Source organism: Pseudoliparis swirei, chromosome 23 (genome assembly GCF_029220125.1).
Source record: "Pseudoliparis swirei isolate HS2019 ecotype Mariana Trench chromosome 23, NWPU_hadal_v1, whole genome shotgun sequence".
NCBI lineage: Eukaryota > Metazoa > Chordata > Actinopteri > Perciformes > Liparidae > Pseudoliparis > Pseudoliparis swirei.
The window spans coordinates 12,053,854-12,075,325 of record NC_079410.1 but is presented as its reverse complement, the minus strand read 5'-3'; the positions used below and the strand labels follow the sequence as shown (position 1 = coordinate 12,075,325).

General features: G+C 45.4%; 1 protein-coding gene across 4 annotated transcripts; it reads left to right on the top strand.

Annotated features, from left to right (window-relative positions):
- Window positions 1-5,116: 5,116 nt before the first annotated feature.
- LOC130189236 (ethanolamine-phosphate cytidylyltransferase-like) lies at window positions 5,117-21,307 on the top strand. Of its 4 annotated transcripts, none has more exons than XM_056407991.1 (13): window positions 5,117-5,437; window positions 10,110-10,198; window positions 10,646-10,807; window positions 10,943-11,009; window positions 11,390-11,474; window positions 11,556-11,597; window positions 17,740-17,872; window positions 18,057-18,139; window positions 18,300-18,377; window positions 18,487-18,552; window positions 18,794-18,859; window positions 18,987-19,075; window positions 19,211-21,307. In XM_056407991.1, exons 1-13 carry the CDS (start codon window positions 5,307-5,309, stop codon window positions 19,323-19,325), a joined length of 1,206 nt encoding a protein of 401 aa, XP_056263966.1. In that variant the 5' UTR covers window positions 5,117-5,306; the 3' UTR covers window positions 19,326-21,307. The 4 variants fall into 4 exon arrangements, with proteins under 4 accessions (XP_056263966.1, XP_056263965.1, XP_056263967.1 ...); XM_056407990.1 differs by having other exon boundaries at window positions 11,556-11,598; window positions 17,726-17,872; XM_056407992.1 differs by lacking the exon at window positions 18,794-18,859 and having other exon boundaries at window positions 11,556-11,598; window positions 17,726-17,872.
- The last annotated feature ends 165 nt before the right edge of the window (window positions 21,308-21,472 follow it).

Sequence of the window (21,472 nt, the reverse complement as noted above, 5' to 3'; positions counted from 1 at the left end):
TTCATTATTTGGAAGATTTCATCATCGTATCCATTCCAGTCACTGAATTGGTTTGAATTTGGTCGTAACAGAAACTTAATAACCTTTTCAAATTTCGCTTTTTGACTTAATGTGAAGTTAAAACTGCTTGGGAAGCTTTCTCAAGACTTTCGCGATGAGATTGCGTCAATGAACTTTTAAAGGGTAACCGCCGAACGGCGCGGCGTCACTTGTGTGAGTTTACCCGCTGGTCTTCAGAGGGTCCGATTTTAAAGCGCTTTGTTTGGAGGGTTCGTATGCACTAAGCTCCCGCGTGTTTTGCTCAGGACAAAACCGCTCAGTCTCTGAAAAGACGAACAAACCATTCTCGATGAGAAGCAGGGATGGCAGCTCCGTCTTCATTTAGTTTGTTCTGCTTTTTTATTTATTTTTTATACAATAGGCATGTCATAAAGGGCTTCAATCCACACTCTGAAAGAGAAACAGCGAGACCACGTAGGAGTACAATCAACAAGCGCGGCTGCCGGCAGCGCTCCCTCTGTGCCAAGTGTCGCATCACTTTCCTGGTCGTCTAAAAAAAGGGATTTTAACAGTGGAGCACTTTTACACCTCAAGGTGAAAGTGGTTGTGTTTCGACGTTAACAGAATGCACTTCATCCAGATCTCACTCTCCTGAATGTCTTCTAGCGTCGGCGAGGTGTTGATCTCAAAGCTACGCCTCGGCAGAACTCCATGCCAGAGAGCCGGGCGCTGGTGTCTGTGTGTCCTCTCCTCGACATGCTTCGCTCTCTACATTAACTGGTTAACTGTGGGAAAATATATATATATATATGTGTGTATATATATATATATATATTTGACTCTTGACATAGCCCAGTATTGATGTTGGCGTCCCTATAGCCGTGGCAGTCTTGTGGAGTGAATCTTTTTCGTGTCAAGTGTCTTTTAAGGTGTTCAAGCGGCACCGTCGACCAATCTCTCAATCTCCGCTCGAGGTGATCACTCTCTCTTTTCCACACATACAGTTGTATAGTATGTAGCTACAGTAGGTATTAATGACCATTGTGAAAAAGTGACCCTTAATATGCAACTCAGTGGAAAGGTGCGAGAGAGTAGATGTAAGAGTAATCAATATTGTCAAAGTGACTATGGTCTGTTATTTAATGATTCTTGCTGTTTTGTAGGTTGCTTTTTTTTGTAAAATGTGTTTGTTTCGGGGTTTTGTTTTCTGCCCTCAGAATTTGAACCCCTAAATGGAAGAGCAATTGGCCCTTGTTTGTAGTAGCTGACGTGTTGAAGCTGTATTCAAGTGCAGTGTGGAATCGTGGGACAGTTGCACTCTAGCCTTACTCACTCGTTGCTCTGGTCGTAAATGAGCTGAATGCCACGTCCATGAATTGAACTTGGATATCTGACTGAAAGATATTGCTATTATATAAATGTTTGTGCACTGGGTGAAATAGATGCTACAGTAGATTCTGTCACAAGGGCCACTTGCAATATTTACTTTTCTTTGGTATGCGTGTGTGCGTGTGTTTTTGTACGCTCGAGGTTCCTCTGCTGCTACTCCAGTCATTAACGCTCGTTGTTTGCTGCGGCGTCATCCACGGCGATTCTGTTCTCATCACGTGTCGAGTGTGTGTTTGAAATTGATCTTAACACTGGAATTTGTTCTGCAGATTTCTTTTCTAATTTTCTTTTCTTGTTTGTTTTGTGTTTCCGAGCGACATATTAGAGGGGATAAATAACAGCACTTGTGTGGCAGTTGACTCTAACAGCTCTCGAGACTTTGGCTTTTCTTCATATTATTCTGCTTTGCAAACAGTCGACTGTGCAGGTTCCTCCATGGAGCGGCTCCGTCTTTTAAAGGTATAACAATCTCACTCAAGCGAGTAATATACAGTAAATTATCTGTTTTGTTATTTTTCTGTATGGGTTGTAATAAAATATCGCAGTACTTTGTATGAAAACAAACAATAGTTAATTGTAACTATTTATAAATTAAATTATTGTACTTTTTGCAATCTGTAGATAAGTACTATGTATTCATATATACAGTAACAACTGTGGATTTAAATGTGATTCTCTGAGGTGTCTAAGTTATTGATGTATATATTGTATGTTTGTTGATACAGCTTACTTTATTTTCTATAAGACCAATAAAATGTTTTGAAAATGGATTCCAAGTCACATCTTTGGAGGCTTTTAAACACCGTTGAAATGGATTTTATTTGTCATATTCTGTGGCGTCATTGACCCAGTTTGATACTTGCAAAAATAAACTGGCGGGGAAGGCTCTTTGCCGTCCGGGGTGGGGTTTAGAAGACAGCGATCATTTAGATGGCACGATTTCTTTTTCTGTGATCCAAAAAAAGCTGTTGAGCGACCCACTTTGGCTAACCTCGATGGACGTATTTTTGGCCCGACACGAGTAAAACATTAGAGTCATGAAGGATGTCTAGGTGTGCTTGTCCTAGATTAGGAGGAGTGGTGAGTTAGTCATCTGCGCTCCCCGTGGGCCCAAAGCCCCTCTGTCTCGGCGCACCTCATCAAACATCACCCTCCTCAGCAGCGTTTCGACACAGCACATTCAAAACGCATCTCGTGAGAGAACATGCGGAAAGAAAGAGACAGATGGCTGGAGACGAGCTCCGTGTTACCACTCCATCCTGCAGGGCAAGTCTTTACCCCAGTGCCTCTGCACTGTGGTACCATCGACTCCTACAGGTCTCTGTGACCTGTGCCTTAAAACAGGCTCCTCCCCCTCCTCTGGACGCCTGCCCCAGACAACCGGATGACCTCTGACGAGTTGATTAATTTGGCGGGTTGGGTTTAGGTGATCTGGTGGGCAATCTAGGACAGCATTCTTCATCTTCACCCACTTCTGTAGTAGCAGGTGCCTGCCCCAGTTCTCAGACCACAGCCCCGCTGTACAATTAATGTTGCCATCCCCATCAGCAAGGTCGTTCATTTAGCACGTCGGCCCTGCCAAGGCTTGGCGCGGGGCCCCGCTCTGCAAATGTCACCACGGCAGAGGGCATGCCTGTTTACGGGAGATTCTACACTAAGAGGTGTATTTATCAGCAATTAATTGAGTCACATGAAGCTGCTGCGATTTTGCTGACGAGAGACTTCTCCTCGTATCCAACAGGGTTATTTCAGAAAGCCAGTGACATTCTGGCAATAAGAAGAAGAAAAAACACAAGCCAGATAAAAGCCAAGGATGTTAAATATTGCTGCTTGAGAGATTTTAATCTTGTCCGAGCTTCCATGTAATATGTAGGTCTGGGGTTCCCTCTGCTGGCACTTCTGTGGAAAGACTTTGTCTGATTGTTTGTTTCTTGTCTGGTTTTTCCACAAGATGGGGCCACACACTCTTCACAGAAGGATTCCCCCTACAATGCACATATTTACTGTATCAAACAGAAAAGTGGTACATTTCACCCTATACTTGTTCAAGTTTGAAACTATGAAATGTTCCACAAAGTGCCACATTTTATTCTCATCATAGTCCAATCTAATGCACACATCAGCAATGCAGTTCATGTTTGTGAGTTCAGAACACATTCGACACTCTAAGAGAGGCATTGATAAAACCACAATAGTATCTTTTAATGCCAGTAACTGTGAGCAGTGCAATCTTCACTAAGATTTACTTCAGGGCTGTCGGGTCGCATAATTATAAGTCAGTGAAGAGATATTGTCTTCTTTGGTTGTTATCTCAATAGCCACCAATATTTTTTCTTAATAGATATATTTTGATGAATTTTGATCTTTGCTAAATTAATGCATGCACATAATATGATGTAACTTTTCCTAGTGAATATATATGTGTAATTTTCTTTTTACTTATTTTGGTGTGTTTTAATTTCATTCTGTTATTATTATTATTATGATACGGCCCGTTTGAGTTTAACTACGGCCCGCAAGACTGCCTGCAAATCAGTATAGCTTGGTAAGAAAAAATATAACTGACGGACACGCCTCTTTTATACATTGAGACATCTAACCCAGAGCCATTGAGTTTCACTGTTGCCTCAACCAAACCTGTATGGTTACATCTTTATGTTACGCACCCGTGTTGGTTGCCGTTGTTACACCCCTACTGGTTTTCAGACCTACTGGTTTCCCTGCGCGTACGTGCGTTGTGTTCTCTTCACCTCTGCAGCGGGGCTCTGTCTCTTCAAGCCACCGTTCATATCCATGTCGGCGGTTACGATTGTATAAGTGAGCAGTGCATCACAGCCACGGAGGAAGAAATACATTTTCGAAAAAATAAAAATAAAAAGATCGCCCGACCTGGTTTCGATCCCTTTCACGCAAAAGGAGTCTGCACTCAAAGACGTGCAGTCTGTGCGCTGCGCCACCAGATATTAGTGTCATTCCAAGTAATTTATATATTGATCCATTAAGTCACATTTCTTATGTTTTCATGGGAACAGTTTGGTTTGGGATCTGAAACAACTGGTTGCCTTGAGCGGATATTTACACGTTAAAACATGTTTATAGTGATGCTTGTTCGCAACACTTTTGCCACACAATACCGACGCATTTTCGTGTGTGACTGTTTACCTGTGGAAATATACATTACTGTTTTTAATTTTGAGCCATTATTTGATCAATATTCTGTGCGGCCCTCACACCCCCCGTGATTTTCTTATTCAGCCCACTTGCTACTGAAGTTGAATAGCCCTGGTCTACACTCTTCATGGTTAATTACTTTGGTTATTAAGCTAATCAAATACAAGATAAAGAAACTATCTTATCCTTCTTCCTGCCTTGCAGCCAATTGGAGTGAACCTACAGACCACCAATGGGTACGTCATCAAGGAAGTTTAGCCAGATAACCCGCTATTTATGGGGGAATAAAGATATTGTCACATGACAGTGGAAAACGGCATGATTATGTAACACCGTGTCCACTGCGTGCACCCGCGCCCAGCCGTAGGAGTCAGCACCTGTCAAATCCACCGCAATGAACCACAACTTCCGGTTCAGTCTTTTCAAAGTAAAACACCGACTACAGCGGAGCAACTCAATGCGTTTTACGACCAGCGCTTCATTTCCTTCGTGGGTCATCTGCTTATTTCAGCCGACTTGACGTAGCGCGTCGTGCGTCGCTGCGTCGCCGGTGGAGGAGGCGTTGGCGCATCGCACTGTTCGCTGCCGCTGCCGCTGCCGCTGCTGCTGCGGACACAGTTCAACCGGCTGTCCTGCACCGAAACCGGGCACACAGCGGACACCGTTCCTCCCCCCGTCCCACCTGGAGAGAGTCGCTCTGTGGCTACGGTTGAACTTGAAGGGTGACCGCGCACCAGCTTTTCGACATGATCGAGAACGGACATCACCACCACCAAGTGAACACGGCAGCCGGTAAAGACGCAGGCGCGATCCCCGACGCTGCGACGTGCAGTCCCGAGAAGAGGAGGAGAATAATCCGGGTGTGGTGCGATGGCTGGTGAGTAATTTGCCGGATTATTGATGGTGTGTGATGAAGATCCCGTGTTCCTATCGGCCGTGGTCCGTTTTAACGAAGGTGTCAGCCTGCATGTCACCGACCACCGGGACAGGCCTGCTGCAGGTTACACAGCTCTCGCTGCTTCATTCTCCAGAGACATCCGTAGACACTCATGTTTGAATTCAGTATCATGTGACATCTCTATTCTAACGGCCAGAGACATCACCAATGTTCCGGGACGTATTAGGCCTACATTGCACAGCTCTTACTCTCCATTACTGGGGCATCCTCTCCATTCCCCTCTTTAGTAAACACATCTTCAGATAATAACATCAGGAATGATTTATATTGAGTTGCTGCTTCAATTCATCATAATTCACTGGCATGCGGAGGGAGCCCTTTAACTAATATAGGCCTACCCTGTGTAATGCTGACATGTTCATGTTTTGGATGTCATGAGGATAAAAATGTCTGCTGGGTTCATGTAATAATGTATTTTAGTGACTAACTTCACTTAATGCGTGTGTGTATATGTTACTGAATTGAGGGGTAAGTACATATTTGACAAAATAAACAAGTTATTAAACTTATTGTAATTACAATGATCAAGCAAGGCATCGGCTAAGTGTTGAATTGATAAAGTTTAAAATCATCGGCCAGTATATGCTGCACTCTTTCATTGCCGTCTTGTTCACAATTAATGAATGAACATCGTTCTTGACTAACATGCTGGTATGACATTTCTAAATGCTTTTGGATATACTATTCTAATCTATAACATTACAGCTCGAGCCACAGCCGAGGTCATACTGCCACCGAGATGGCAGTTGGCAATACAATGACGTTTCAATGTCCTTATTTCCAAGAGGCACACATAATTAAGTCATACGTCTTATGTACAGGTCAATATGTGGGACCAAATACATTTTAGAAGAATAATTTATTCTGACCAAAGTTATAGATTAATTATACATATTATTAGGGTCCAGGCATTGTGGATGCGGCTCACTGTCACTGGTACAACCGATTATAACGAACCTTCATGTGGTTTTACTTTCATGTTGTAATGACACCCAAACAAACAAGGTGTCTCTGGCAGGATGGTGTAATGAGATCAAGAACAATTGCATTAGAGTCGAACGAGGCACTCCCTTGAATGCAACACTGACAATTGATGTGAGCACACAGCTGTGGGAAGGGCAATGCTAACCTAAGAAATCAAGCTCTTGTGTTGACATTAAAATATAAAAATGTGTGAAACAACGGATGGAAATTAAGACAAGCTGAGTTCTCTTTGCTCCTGCAGCTGAACGTCAAACATCCTATTTTTTTACTAAAAATATATGACCAATATATTTCTTTATAGTTTAAATAGATTTTTGGGGAAATTCAGCATCCAACTAAAACATCCCTGCACCCAGTAGCAGAAATGTTCTCCTTATTCCTAATAACACAGCCAAATGGCGACTCTTCATGTAACAGACAAGCCTCATGACGCTGATCACACTGAACAAGGTGGAAATAAAGGTTTTTATGCCATCTCAGACATTAATTATTTAACTTTAATCAATCGGTTCCATCAAACCCTTTGAGTTGACTTTACTCATCAGCTTTTATAGTGCAGTGTACTTATATTTCCATCATCTTACCATTGCACTTTCAAAAGGGCTCCGCTGTAGAGGATCAGCTACATGGAAGACTAATAAGACGCCCAATGTCTACATTTCAGTTTTCAGTTAATCTCAGACAAAATGTTAAATGTCTAACAGACTCACTTTGACTTTTAAAGATTTTTAGACTTTTGCCGTCACCTCAAAACAATCAATACAAATACAATTGAGTTTGTTCTGCATCCCGGCATTTGAGGAAATCAATAAAAACCCGTCTATGCAGAAACACTTTCGTGTGAACAGCATGTTGTTGAAAACTAAAAATATGTTCAATCAAACTGTTTTACGACCTGTTTGAGTTGGTAACAAAAACTGAGATGAACTTATCTCCAATAATTGTTGTCAACTATTTTGATTGTTGATTGATCGTTAGAAGTTTTTCACTGTTCCAGCTTCTCAACTGAGGTCATTTGATGCTTTCCTTTGGCCATGTGTGAAAGCAACATATATCTTTAAAATGACATTTGAATATGTCACACCATTAGCTGTTTGAAATTATAATGTCTTTCATGTCTACACCAAACTATTAATCGCGAATCAAAATAATGGTTGGCTGCAGCCCTAGAACTGTACCTTTTAAGATGCCTCCTCTGGGCGAAACAGCAAGCCTTTGGTAGACAGAGTCTACCTCCATGGTGCAGTGAAAAAGCTAAATGTTTTGAATTTATGAAAGCCAGGATTATGGTGGCTTTCTCTCGTAGAATTCCTATCATTTAGGTGGGGCGGCCTGTCCATGGTTTGATGGAATGTTGCAGAATATTTGGAATGCCAGAATATTACACAGTGGGGCGAGCATGCAAAGCGAGCCAATGTCAACAGAGCTCATTCCATTAACCCCATCTAACCCCTCCGGCCCACAACTGCTCCGGCCGCTGTGGCTCGTGTGGGCGGCCGTGCCCGTCACTAAGCACATTGTTTCCCGACGCCCTACTTGACTGACAGCCAGCATTGTCAGCGGTATGAGAGGAAAATTCCAAGAGAAAGATCAGTCACTTTGTTTGTTGAGACATCTTTGAACCCGCCCCTTATTCTCTATACAAAGATGCTTAATCATCTGTCCTTAAAAGAGGTGACGGGGGTCAAAGATCAGTTGTCAGTGAAGCATCATAGAGGAAGGGTGTAAAGTCCGTTGAGGTAGCGTGCCCACACCGGGCGATAAATATGCCATTTAAACCTCTAGGGAGTGTTTATTCATTTATTAATTCCAGCCTTATCTGAGACTATTTAGTTCCCTAGAAGTATTCAGTATAAACCAGTCAGCAGCTCTACGTCTCCAGGTATTTAAAATATAGGTTCAATGAAACCTCACTAAAATGTCAAGGAAATAATTTTTGTACCCCACAAACTGGTATTTCCTACATGTGTCCCGATGTATTTCATCACTGTGCCCGCTGATGTCTGCCTGTTTTTTCCCCCTGAGAAGTCTTTGGGTGTCCGCTAACAGGCTGATTAATATTTCATCATCTCACGGTCATGATCCAACCGCTGCTTAAAAATACAACAGGAATACGGTGACACATGTTGGGGAGTAAGCGAGAGCGACACCTCCCCAAAAGCATCTTATGTAACTCTGTCTGGAGCTCCATAGTTTTCTTCCCTACTCTTTCACCTCCAAATGCTCCCTCCTCTTACATTCTTCCGGCCCTGCGCGATCGCCTCAGAGCCGGAACACGTGGATCCCATTTCAAGAGATTGACAGCACGAGACTCACAGAGACCATCTTGCTTCCCCGACAACAAGCCTCCTTTTTTTATGGTTCACCTATGCACATTTGTTTTGAAGTGGCCACATCTGAATCACATAGACGAGCCATACCGTCTGGTAATAGTTTTTTGTGTCGCCATACCATCAAGTGCAGTCTCGGACGTTTTCAGACAGGCTGTCACAGATGCTGTCTTTCATTTGCACAGCCCCGGGGGCTGAACACATGATCGGCCTGTTACTGATGTGGCTGCGTGGATACTGTAGCTCTGGAAGTGCTCATCTGTTTTCTTATTGATTTTTGAGGATGCTATTCATAGTGCAGTTTTACACATGACCCCTTGAGAGAGCTGATGTGTAACTTTACGTACTTAAGAGGACACAGATGCAAATTTAAATGTCACTTCAGCCATCAATTTTGTCGTCATTATTGTGATTCGCCAAGTTAATTGCTGTCACGCAACCGCTGGTGGTTATAGTTGCTGCCATACTAAATTACCCTGTGATTAGGCCCTAACAACATCAATGCATATTTAGTGACACCTGCAGTCACTTTCATCAGTCAGGGCAAATTCCTCTCTTTTTTTTCTGCATAGTCAACATCAATATCATGTTCCAAGCAGAACAGAAATAAATATCCGACTGTTGGCAGTTGTAATAGTGATGGAGGGATAATGCCCATCTGTTCTCTATTTACTACGCTAGATTACCATGTCAACAATCTCAGTCTCCAATCTGTGACTAATCTAATTATCTACAGATGGTATCGTAGCCTGGGTGGAGTGAAGTGGGAAAGAAAACACATTGTGACATTGAGTTTTTTAATGTTTGGACTTTGATCAGATATCTAGCAGATCACATGAAGTGCGTGGATTAGATTGGTGGAACGATAACGTCAGAATCACTGTAAATGTTATAGGATCATAATGATATTCCTGCATGTTTTAGGCCGTGAACTAAACTTATATTGATCTATTATAGTCCAGGTTGTTTTTTATTTATTTCAGTTTAATCAACTTCATGTAATGTCAAAGCTACTGCAAGTTTTACACCAGACATTTTTTGGACTCACTTGTGATCATCAGGAATAAAACACGGTGTACCGGAGAAGAGATGTGTGACGTGTTTAAAGTTTGATGAAAGAGCGGCGGTCAAACCGTACCACTGTAATTCAAGAAATCCTTTATCCTTTATTTGATTTTACAACAAAGAATAAAACTTAAAAAAACCCATCCTTCTCAGCTGCTCCTGTACCTCACTACAACAATGCAACTTGACTTCTCATGTTCTTATCCTCCCAGCTATGACATGGTCCATTATGGCCACTCCAACCAGCTGCGACAGGCCAAGGCCATGGGAGATTACCTCATCGTTGGAGTACACACAGATAGTAAGACTCAGACCCGCTGACTTATTGTCCTTATCACACCTACAGAACATCTTCAATGGAAGTCTTCCTGCATCATCCCCAATTCTGCTACTTTTCCCTTCTTTCTGTTAAGGCTGTGCCCTATTCACTTTGGAGGGGTTGTTGTGACACTAGTGTAACCACTCGAGCGAACTTCTTTTTGCATCATACAGCACACTGGAGCATTCTGACTCTATGATAACCCAGCATGACTTCATAGTCAGGGCAAGCAGAGATACCAGCAATATTTCCCTCTGCTGAAGTTATAATACATATCTCAATGACGAAGGCGATGATGCGTTCAGTCACAATAAAAACAGCTCAGAATATCACGCAAAGGGAGATTTCTCACTCCCTATCACTCTATGAATCTCAGTTTATTTGTGCGGGTCGACGTTATCGTTTGAGTGTACCTGTTTTGTCTTCAAGGTGAGATTGCGAAGCACAAAGGTCCACCAGTCTTCACTCAGGCAGAAAGATACAAGATGGTGCGGGCCATAAAATGGGTGGATGAGGTCGTAGAAGGAGCGCCTTACGTCACCACCCTCCAGACCCTTGACAAGTACGACTGTGACTTCTGTGTGCACGGAGGTACAGTTCATCACAACCTCATGTCCCTATTCAGACACACAGATGCATTGCATTCCACATTAATATTGAACTAAATACTGTTATGAGTTGATGTAACGGGGTTAAGTGGATTAATCATGCATGCTGTGCTTTCAGATGACATAACACTAACAGTGGATGGCAAAGACACATATGAAGAGGTGAAGAAGTCAGGGCGGTACAGGTGAGTTTCCTTTTGAAATAAAAGTCAAAAGTCAAAGTCAGTTTTATTTGTCAATTTTTCATGTGTGCAAACATACAGAAGATTGAAATTACGTTTCTCTTCTGTCCAACATAAAGTGAATTGAATTGTGCAACATAAAGTGAATTGTGCAACATATAGACAACATAAAGTGCATAGACAACATAAAGTGCAAAAATAGTAAAAGAACATGTAAACATATAGACAACATAAATTGAACTAGCGGCATTCAGACATGTGAGTCTGAAAGAGGACGGAGTGGGAGGATGGGGAGAGAGTTCCCAGAAATGTGCAGAAGATTCCAATAACAGCCAAGATTATATGTTGTGTGTGTCTGAAGTTGTTTTATTATGTTGTTCCAGGGAGTGTAAGCGAACGCAGGGAGTTTCAACCACAGATCTAGTTGGCAGGATGCTGCTGATGACCAAAGCACATCACAGCAACATTGTGAGTAGCCAACAGCCTTATTGCCGCTATGCACCCTTCAGTAAGCATCACACACCTAATTAAATCCTCTCTTCTCTTTAGGATAGTTCAGACTATCAGCAGCACACGGACAACTTTGGAAAGGTAGGTAGCAAATATATTTACAGCATATTCAGGTCAAATCAAATCCTCAGCTTTCAACCAAACTCCTAACTGATGGATGTTCAAAACCAAATAATTGGCTCTTTGGCTTCCTCTTTCTTAATTGTATGGTCATTCAAGTAGTTACAGTTGCTATGTCGGCCAGATGTCAATCATTATTAAACAAAGGCCTTTACTGTGGACCCACTTTATAATCTAGTTGCAGGCCTTGCTAGTGAAATGGTGAATGCCGCTTTTGTTCCTGAATGGGGAAAGTAACTCAGAGTCAACATGCTGGGGATTTAAATGTCTAGCAGAGTAGCAGAGTAGCGCTGTGGAGTTGACGAGGGTTGAATTAATGGGCCGGGGATTTGTTCTATTTCATCCTTCCTGACCACCAGAGGCGGTGCTTAGCACTGGATATCTTCCGTCTTGCGCATAGCAGGTCGAGTATTAATAACGACAAAGTCACCCGTGACCTCGGATGACCCGCCCACCGGGTATAAGTTCCGGTGTCATCCCGAGATCAGTTCTTTTTCATCTTCTCGCAAACGCAGGCTAACGGAATTACTACGTTAGCATCAGCTAAAGCTGAAGTTTAACTGAAGCTCGTCGCGGGGAGCCTTGTGACCAAATGGTCGGAGTTGCGATCCGTCGCCCTCCAGAGGCTACGACGAGCTCTCCTCCGAGGAGGAGGACGTTGCGTTCTCTATGGCGGACCGTCGAGGCGGACCGGAGAACGCACGGGTTTTTCTCGGTCTTCACCAGAGCACCTTCACCGCGAAGCTTCAATCGGGTGAGATCGAATACAATTGCTGTCTATGACGGCATATCCCACAGCAGCAGAGCTCTCGCTCCTGCTAACTGTGTGCTAACGAGAGCGCGTCCGCTCGGTGTCGCCAGGCTGCTACACCGGCGCGACCGGCTCTCTGTAGCGGTGGGATAGCGTGTGTGTTGACTTTAGTAGCATTGCCGCCGTGCATAGCTAGCAGAGTGTGTACACTCAGGCTAACGAAGCCTACGCTAAATCCGACAGCTACCTCCTGTTGCACAGGACCTCGGCCCAAGTAGCGGAGTGCTCTCGCTCAGGCTACTGCTGGGCGATTACAGCGCTAACGAGAGCGCGTCCGCTAGTTGCGGCTGGCTGCCACACCGCTACACTGCGACCGGCTTCCAGTGAGCAGAGCGTCCCGCTCAGGCTCACCGGGGGGACGCTAAGGAGGCTATAAGTCGATACTGATGCATACTGCACATGTACCTCCATGACATCGCTGCTGTTACAGCTAGCAGAGCGTCTCCACTCAGGCTAACTAATGCCACGCTAATGCTGACAGCTACCAGATGAGTGAAGTGTGTCCTCACTCTCTCATTAGACATGCTGTTTTCTGACCCGTGTTCACGGGATCAGCGTCTACAGTAGCGCAGAGCTCTCGCTCAGGCTTACTGGGAGGACACCAGTAAGTACAGTGGTCATACTAGTGGAAAGGGTCCTCGAAGAGACCTGCCCTTTCACTACGACTGTTTTCACAGGACCTGCTCCCCCGTAGCACAGTGCTTTCGCCCAGGCTACTCGTGGGATGCTTGTAATTACAGCTACTGTACTAGTCAAGCGTGTCCTCACGTCTTCTCTCTAGAGAGGCTGTTCTCTAGACCGTTTTCTAAACTGTCTCCACGGAACCCGTTTCCACAGTAACAGAGTGCTCTCGCTTAAGTTTACTGATAGGACACCAGTAATCACAGCTACAGTATTGAAGAGGTGTCCTCGCTCTAGACGGACTGTCTCTGTCCTGCTCGACAGGACCTGGGCCACAGTAGCGGAGTGCTACTGCTGCGACCCCCAGCAGCCACAGCTACCGTGCTAGTGAGGGCAGCATTACGCTCTCCCCTCACTAGACGGGCTGTCTCTGTCCTGCTCCACAGGACCTGCGCTGCAGTAGCGGAGTGCGCTCGCTCTAGCTCCTGCTAGGACCCCAACAGACAGGTCAGGTCAGCTCCAGGCCAGCCGACCAGTTGCAAGCGCCGGCTAGGAGCCGCAGGGGCTCCCCTAGCAGTTCAATCGGGCATGCTAGCTTATAGAGTAGGTCTGCTGACCGCAGAACTAGCTCAGATAAGTCGCCACCCTAGTGCAGGGAGGACTGAAGCATCAGATCCACCCACGGCTGATCCATTCCCAAGGGAGGACATCCCAGTGGCAGTGTCCACCAATCTCCTTACTGGAGGACGGGGACAAGCGGCCCACCCACGCTTCTGGGCCTGGTTCCCATTCCTCAGGCCATAGCCCCTTGTAGGGGGCAGTCGACTGCTGCATCGGGTTCGTCATTCGCAGGGCACAGGAACTGCTGGATATACAGCAGCCGGAACCCCACGCACGCTAGTGCATTCTTCAGGGGCATTCCCGGCCCTGCCACCTTTTCAGTCTCCCCTCCAGAGACTATCTGAGGGGTTACCATCTTACGACAGATCACCGAACCCCGGCGTCCATGCAGGACATGGCCAAATATGGCCTTCGTCCCATGCCATCCATTGAGCTGACTAGCGCATCCATCGGTTTTCCCCAAGGGGACTCCGAGGCCGGATGACCGGTGCCCTCGAGCCCAGTCGGTTCTCAGGTGACCATTTTACCGTGCTTACTACACGGCAACTCCCCCTCCTATGTCATACTTGACTACAGCCTCAGTGATGCTTCGCTGCAGGCATTTGCACTTACGTCAAGAGAACCTGGGCGCCTAATGCTCTCCAGGGTTCAGACCAGCTGTTTGGCCGGCGCAGGCACCCTTGTCGGAGGCATGTAGGAACAACCTCCCTACTGTCCCAGTGAAATCAGGGGACCTGCTCTACAGGCGCAGCAGCGCACGGTGCAAGCCGGTTAGACCAGGCAGCCGTTATCTGGTCTTCGCAGGACCGTGTCCACACCCCGTGTCCACTCGGGGGCGCCACGTCTTGACTTTCTCATGCTGAGCACAGCAGACATCCTTCGTGTGGTCTCCAGAGGAGATCGGCTCATGTCTGTCGACTTAAAGGAGGCCTTTTGTCAGGTTCCTAGAATGCTTCACAGACGGTTGCTCTGTTATGCTTTCCAAAGCCGTTATTCCCAGGCTTCTTCCATGTGGACTTCCCCAGGAGTTTCTACAAAAGGCGTTACTGCCGCCCTGCAATCACCAGGGCGTGAGGAAACTGCCATCCTGGACGATCTGGCTGATATGTGCGCCATACCCATTTAGGGCCACACAGTGCATTACTTGCACTCTCTCACGCCGCCCGGTTGGGCCTTCGTGAACAAACTGTCTGCCATTCTCAGAGCATAACCTTTATTGGTGTAGCTCTAGATGCAGCCACTAAGCGGGCCTGGCCATCACTCAGACAGGTGGACAGCATCCTCTGCAGCCTTCCCCTCTCTGAGGGGGCAGATGGCTGTCTTTTATCCTCTCTTCTTGCCTATCGGGTAAATTGACAGCAGCATCAGCTGTCTTACACTCTTTCTCACGCTGCCCGGTTGGGCCTTCGTGAACATAAAGAGTTTTCTGAGCCATTCTCGGAGCATAACCTTCATTGGTATAGCTCTAGTTGCAGCCACTAAGTGGGCCTGCCCGTCACTCAAGCAGGTAGGTACTCTCTGAGGGGGCAGGCAGTGGTCTTTTATCCCTTTTTTCCTTGCCTATCGGGCAAATGCTTGGGCTGCTGTTGCGGCGCCCTTCGCATGGAGGGCCTAACAACCTTCGCCAGGGGCCACAGGCACAAGATGGGGGTCACAGTGGTGCCCTCGGCTCTATCCCCGTAGAGGGTGAGAGCATACCCGTCAGAGGGTATCCCCAGGGAAGGGGTCCGCCCCACCGGGAAGTCGCCACAGCAGACTCCCGCCTCTCAAGGTGGGGCACAGTCTGGCGGTACAGGACTTCCAGAGGACAGTCTATTCGCGACACTTGGGTCTGGAGCCACAGTCCATGCACCTAGCGCTCAAACAGTTCCTGCCATACTTGGGAGGGAATATGTACTTGTTGGGCGAGACATCGCCTCAACCACGTGTTGCTTGAACCTCCAGGGGTCTCTAGGGCTGCAGAGCTGCTACGGAGCTCCCGTGCCCTTCTGACTTTTCTTACTCCGGTAACCCTTCACCTGACCAATTGTCGGGCGAGGTATCGACCAGGAGAACGGAACCAGGGTGTTCCCCACATTTCCGCTGATCTTGCCAACTACTCGGGGTCTTCAACAGGGCCACCGAATTTTGCTGGTGGCCCCCTTGCGTCCAGCCAGGACTTGGTTCCCCTGGCTGCACAGACTTCGCTGTGAGACGCCACGGCGCCTCGTTGACATGCGAGACCCCTAGCACAGCTAGATGGTGGGACCTGCCATCCCGATCCCGGCCGTGCCCAACAAAGGGCTTGGCCGCAGGAGAGCAGAAGCAGCTGAGCAGAATCAATCCAAAGGACTATTCTAAACGCCAGAGTGCCATCCGTCTACAAGACATGTGCAGACCGAAGCCGCTTCCCGACCAGCGGATGGAGGGACCCAGTACGGTGCCTCGTGCCTACGGTACTCACGCCTCCGTCATCCCTTCTAGTTAAGGGCATGTCTGCCTCTATCCTGAGGGCCTACATAGCTGCCATTTCATGCCAGCATGCTAAAGCCGACAATGATGCGGAACAGCCACAAGGTGGTGTCCCTCTTCATAAGGAGGGCCTCAGTGACTATCCCCTGAGCCCCCCCCCCCCCCCCCCGAGGGCTCCTCCAGGGGACTTGCCCGGGGTACTGGACACCCTATGCTCGCCTCCCTTCGAACCCTTGGCAGAGGCAGAGCTGTGGTTGCTGTCGGCAAAGACCTTTCATCCTTGCCATAACTGCGGCAGAGCAAGTAGGCAAGCTACACGCCCTGTCGGTCAATGAGCCTTGTCTGAGGGGAACTCAGATGGCTCGGGTGTCACACTGGGGCCTAAAGCAGTGGCTTCCCCCAAAGGTGCTGGCACGCTCGGGTCTCAACCAGCCTGTCCAGCCTGCACAGCTTGACCACCATAACTAGTCAGTTAGGGTGGATCTAAGAAGGGCTATGCCATTGCAGAACAGTGCCTGTTCCACTAGATAGTGGAGACCATTGCCTGTGCATAGGTGGTGAACGTCCGTGCTCTGCCATCCAGAGCAGGGTGTTGTTCTACCAACAGCGTTCCCACATCACGGGCGACCCTGAGAGGTATGCCCATAGGGAATATAGGGAATATAGGGAATGTGGGCGGCTTTAGCTCAGTGGGGTAAGAGGGCCGTCCTGCAACCGCAGGGTTGTGGGTTCGATCCCCGCTCTCCCCATTAGTTGCAAGTCGAAGTGTCCTTGAGCAAGGCACTGAACCCCCAGTTGCTTCCCGGGCATCACCGCAGCCCACTGCTCCTTAATAACTAAGGATGGGTTAAATGCAGAGAACTAATTTCCCCTTGGGGATAAATAAAAGTGTATATTCTATTCTATTCTATTCTATATGTATGCAACAGCCTCAGGGGCATCGTTGCGCACATTCACCAGAGACTACAGAGTGAACGGGAACACCCTCCATGCATTGCAGGTGGTTCTCCGTCCAAATCCTCTGCTTGAGTCATATGAGGTAGTTTCCTTGGGATTCCTCGTGACTCTGTTGATATAAGTCATCCAGTGCTAAGCACCGCCTCTGGCGGTCAGGAAGGATGAAATAGAACGCAAGTTACGTATGTAACTATGGTTCTATGAATCCTGGATGACCGCCAGAGTTCTTAGTCACTCGGAATCTCGTGAGTTCGCGAAGATTCCGTGAACTGATCTCGGGATGACACCGGAACTTATACCCGGTGGGCGGGTCATCCGAGGTCACGGGTGACTTTGTCGTTATTAATACTCGACCTGCTATGCGCAAGACGGAATATATCCAGTGCTAAGCACCGCCTCTGGCGGTCATCCCGGATTCATAGAACCATAGTTACATACGTAACTTGCGTTTTACAGCCTCAAGTTAGCTATTGAACAACGGTGGCATTGCTACTCACACCACTCGGTGGCGATGATGCAGCGTCCTGGTCTCTTGCACAAACCAGTGATGCCACTGAATCCTCACTGAAGTGCATCTGTCTTATTGCCTCACTGTTTGTACTCACTGTGCCTGTTTCTGGATTACGGGGGTCACATGGTCAGAAGGGCCACAGTCCCTGGACGGGGGTGTCTCAGTTTCTGCAGACTTCACAGAAGATCATCCAGTTTGCTTCAGGCCAGGAGCCTCAACCCGGAGACACTATCATCTATGTGGCAGGAGCCTTTGACCTCTTCCGTATCCTTTTAGAACTTCACTTAAAAGACTGCTGGATTTATGGAAACATACAACTTGTTCATCAGAAAAGCATGTGCTAGTAAACTGAGACGTTTCTGACATTTATAAAATAGTGTTTTAATTATAATAAAAATTCCGTCAACTGTCCGTGAGCTATCAAATAGTCAACCTTGACTCCTGTCAGACATCGGCCATGTGGACTTCCTAGAAGCAGTGCATAAGCTGGCAGAAAAGCCCTACATTATAGTGGGCTTGCACTTCGATCAGGTGAGACGCCTGCGTGAAGAATTCGCTGCCTCCCTGAGTCGAGTGTTGGCATTGTGCTTTACATTTCCTATAGTCGAGTGTTGGCATTGTGCTTTACATTTCCTATAGTCGAGTGTTGGCATTGTGCTTTACATTTCCTATATTTGTTCATATCTTTCAGGAGGTCAACCGTTACAAAGGGAAAAACTACCCCATCATGAATGTCCACGAGAGAACACTCAGCGTCTTGGCTTGTCGAGTAGGTTCTTCTGCTTCTTCCTCCGGTGTCAACACAGGGCATTGCGCATACATGTTTTATTCATCTGCAGGACATTTTATGTGTAATTGATTTCAGATTGTTTTCACAGCATGTGTCAGAAGTGGTGATTGGTGCACCCTTTGCCGTCACAAAAGATTTGCTGGAACATTTTAAGGTTAGTACAGGCGACACAAGTATCTCTCACCACGAGATAATAACGTTCTCTGTAATTAGAAAAGAATGAAAGAAAGAAAGAAATTTGGGGAAATTGTTCTCTTCATTTGACCCATCCTTAGTTATTAAGGAGCAGTGGGCTGCAGTCAAGCGCCCGGGGAGCAACTGGGGGTTCAGTGTCTTCTCAAGGACACTTTGACATGCAACAATAATTAATAAAGTAGAACATATTTTATCTACAGGTGGATCTTGTATGCCATGGAAAGACAGAAATATATCCAGACAAGGATGGCTCTGACCCCCATGCTGTAAGAGTTTTTCACACTGTCAATTACAGCTTTCTTTTCTTTTCTTTTTCAAAGCGTCTCTACGAAATACGGTAATCCGCAGGAATGATGAATCACATTTATCTGGCAATATTTTCTTCCTATCCAGGAGCCGAGGAGGAAAGGACTCCTCCGTATTGTTGACAGTGGGAACAGCCTTACTGCAGATGCAATTGTGCAGAGGATAATAAAAAACAGGTAAAAACAAATAATATTACATCCACTGGGCAAAACAGTATTTTTCGGACATTCAAATAAATTCCACACATGTTGTTTGCCACTGCAATAAATAGATTAGATTAGATACATTTTCTCTGATTTCTTTTGACTCAGGTTGCTATTTGAAGCAAGGAACCAGAAGAAAGAGGCTAAAGAGATTGCTGTGATCCAGGCCATGAAGCGCCAAGAGGAGGAGAAGACTAAAGAAAGATCCCAGGTTGTGCTGTAGGAAGGGCCCAAACAAGCACTGAGCGTCAACATAACACCGACACGCCAGTTCATCTAAACTCATGTACAGTCAAATCAACCCTTTTATATGTATGACACCCTCCACACACGATCCTGGCTAATAACAGCAGTCCTCACAGCAGCCCGTTTGAAGCCAGGGCGGCATAGTTTGCTGTGGGATCATGAGGTATACCGCGTGTGTTCTTGTGTGCGATTGTGTGTGTGTGGGGATCTTCTGTGTATTAATATATTCGGCATTATGCAAATACATGTTCACGTCAGTCAACAATCACACATACGGACGGAGTCGGAGCAAGAAAGATATCATTATGTCTTCAAATGTCGATTTGATGTCTTTGGATATTTTTTATTCCTCAAGTACTCTTATTCATTTTTTGCCCTCAAAAATATTGAATTTTAAGGACATTATTATGGGATTTGGACATATGAAGGGCAAGTGTGGGTACATGAGATGTTGGTCAGACATTAAGCTGTAACCATGAAGTGACTTGATTAGTCGCTTCCATGGCGTTATTGATGCTCTCTCAATTGGGTGTAGCCCCACAACTGATCTATGTATAAACTGTATGTACTGTATCTATGTATTATAAAGAAATCCCAGGATTTCTGGAAGGCGCTAAAACTACAAGAGAATTAGAGAACACAATCCCCCCCTTCCCTTCCCCCCTCGCCGCTTCCCTGCATCAAACTTGGGTGCTTTGGATGTGAGAAGCTGTTGAAAACCTTTTCTGGATCTTATGTACCTATATGCTACATAAATCATCAAAACTGTCCTGTTTTACAGGTAGAACAGGTTTTAACAATACAAATACCCACATCTGTACGCCTGGCCTTTTAAGTGCAATTGTATTTTTTTTTAACCAACACTCCTTGATTTTATCCTAATATTGAGAACACTACAGAGTTTTAACAGACTGCTTTTAAGCTTTAGGTTTCTTAGGATAATTATGACAGATGTGTGGTTGACCTCTAACTGTCATTGAACCCTGAACAATTTAACCTCTGTCTCAAAATCAAATGGGATTAAATAATATATTTTTTGTAGATGAATATTTGACTCACCTTCTCTCCATTAACGTGTGTATAGATGGTTTCATATTGTATAAAGATGCATAATAATATTTCTGTATGTCAAGTTGGAATCTATTCATTGTAAGCTAAATTGTAAATGTTATTGACAACTCCCAGTTGATAAATACTGTATAAATTGATATGACCAGAGTAATTGCTGATAATAATAACATTTTAATCGGAAAAAATATTCGGCATCTGCTTTCCCTAACACTTTAACCCTTGTGTTGCCTTCGGGTCATTTTGACTCGATTCAATATTTAACCCTCCTGTCGCCTTCGGGTCAATTTGACCCGATTCAATGTTTAATGTCGGTGTTCTTTCGGGAGTCAACAAACAAACATAAAGTACCTCACACTTAAACTTGGAAAACAATATTAATTCTAATAATTTTCTGGAGATTTTAATAGCTGGGGTCATATTGACCTCAAGGGTAAAATATGTTAGTAAATATAAAGGTAACAGGAGGGTTAAACATTGAATCGGGTCATATTGACCCGAAGGCGACAGGAGGGTGAAACATTGAATCGGGTCAAATTGACCCGAAGGCAACACAAGGGTTAAATATCTGGGCGTAGAAGGATCTACTTTATATCTTAACTAATTGAACTAAATGAGCGAGCCATGCATTACTCACATGATCAAAGGTTTAGGTCATGTTTTGGAGAAATGTTTTTTTGCAATATATGAATGAAATACAAAGAGAGTAGATTACATGTCGGGCATTACGAGTAGATTATTTTGCAGCAGATTAGTATCCAGCAAAGATCTGTAAGCTTTTTCAAAAAGGCATGCTCAGGGTCCTCAATATGGTTGATGAAACAATAAATGGGTTAGACATTAACAATGTCACACATTTGTGGTCACATGATGTGCCTAACGACATTTACAGTTGTGGATTTATTTGGCAACCCATGCACTGTATAAAGCAGGCAGCAGTGAAAGAAGTATTGAGATGTGTGCAGTAAAGTAAGTAAAAGTATAACGCAATTAAATAATAATATATTAAATTCCTGCATTCAAAATTGTACCTCAGTCAAAGTACTCATTATGCAA

Coding starts and splice junctions, on each gene's coding strand:
- LOC130189236 (XM_056407990.1), top strand. CDS start 5,307: ATGATCGAGAACGGACATCACCACCACCAAGTGAACACGGCAGCCGGT. Junction 11,475..11,555: donor AAGCACATCACAGCAACATT/GTGAGTAGCCAA, acceptor TCTTCTCTTTAG/GATAGTTCAGACTATCAGCA. Junction 18,378..18,486: donor TCAGCGTCTTGGCTTGTCGA/GTAGGTTCTTCT, acceptor TTGTTTTCACAG/CATGTGTCAGAAGTGGTGAT.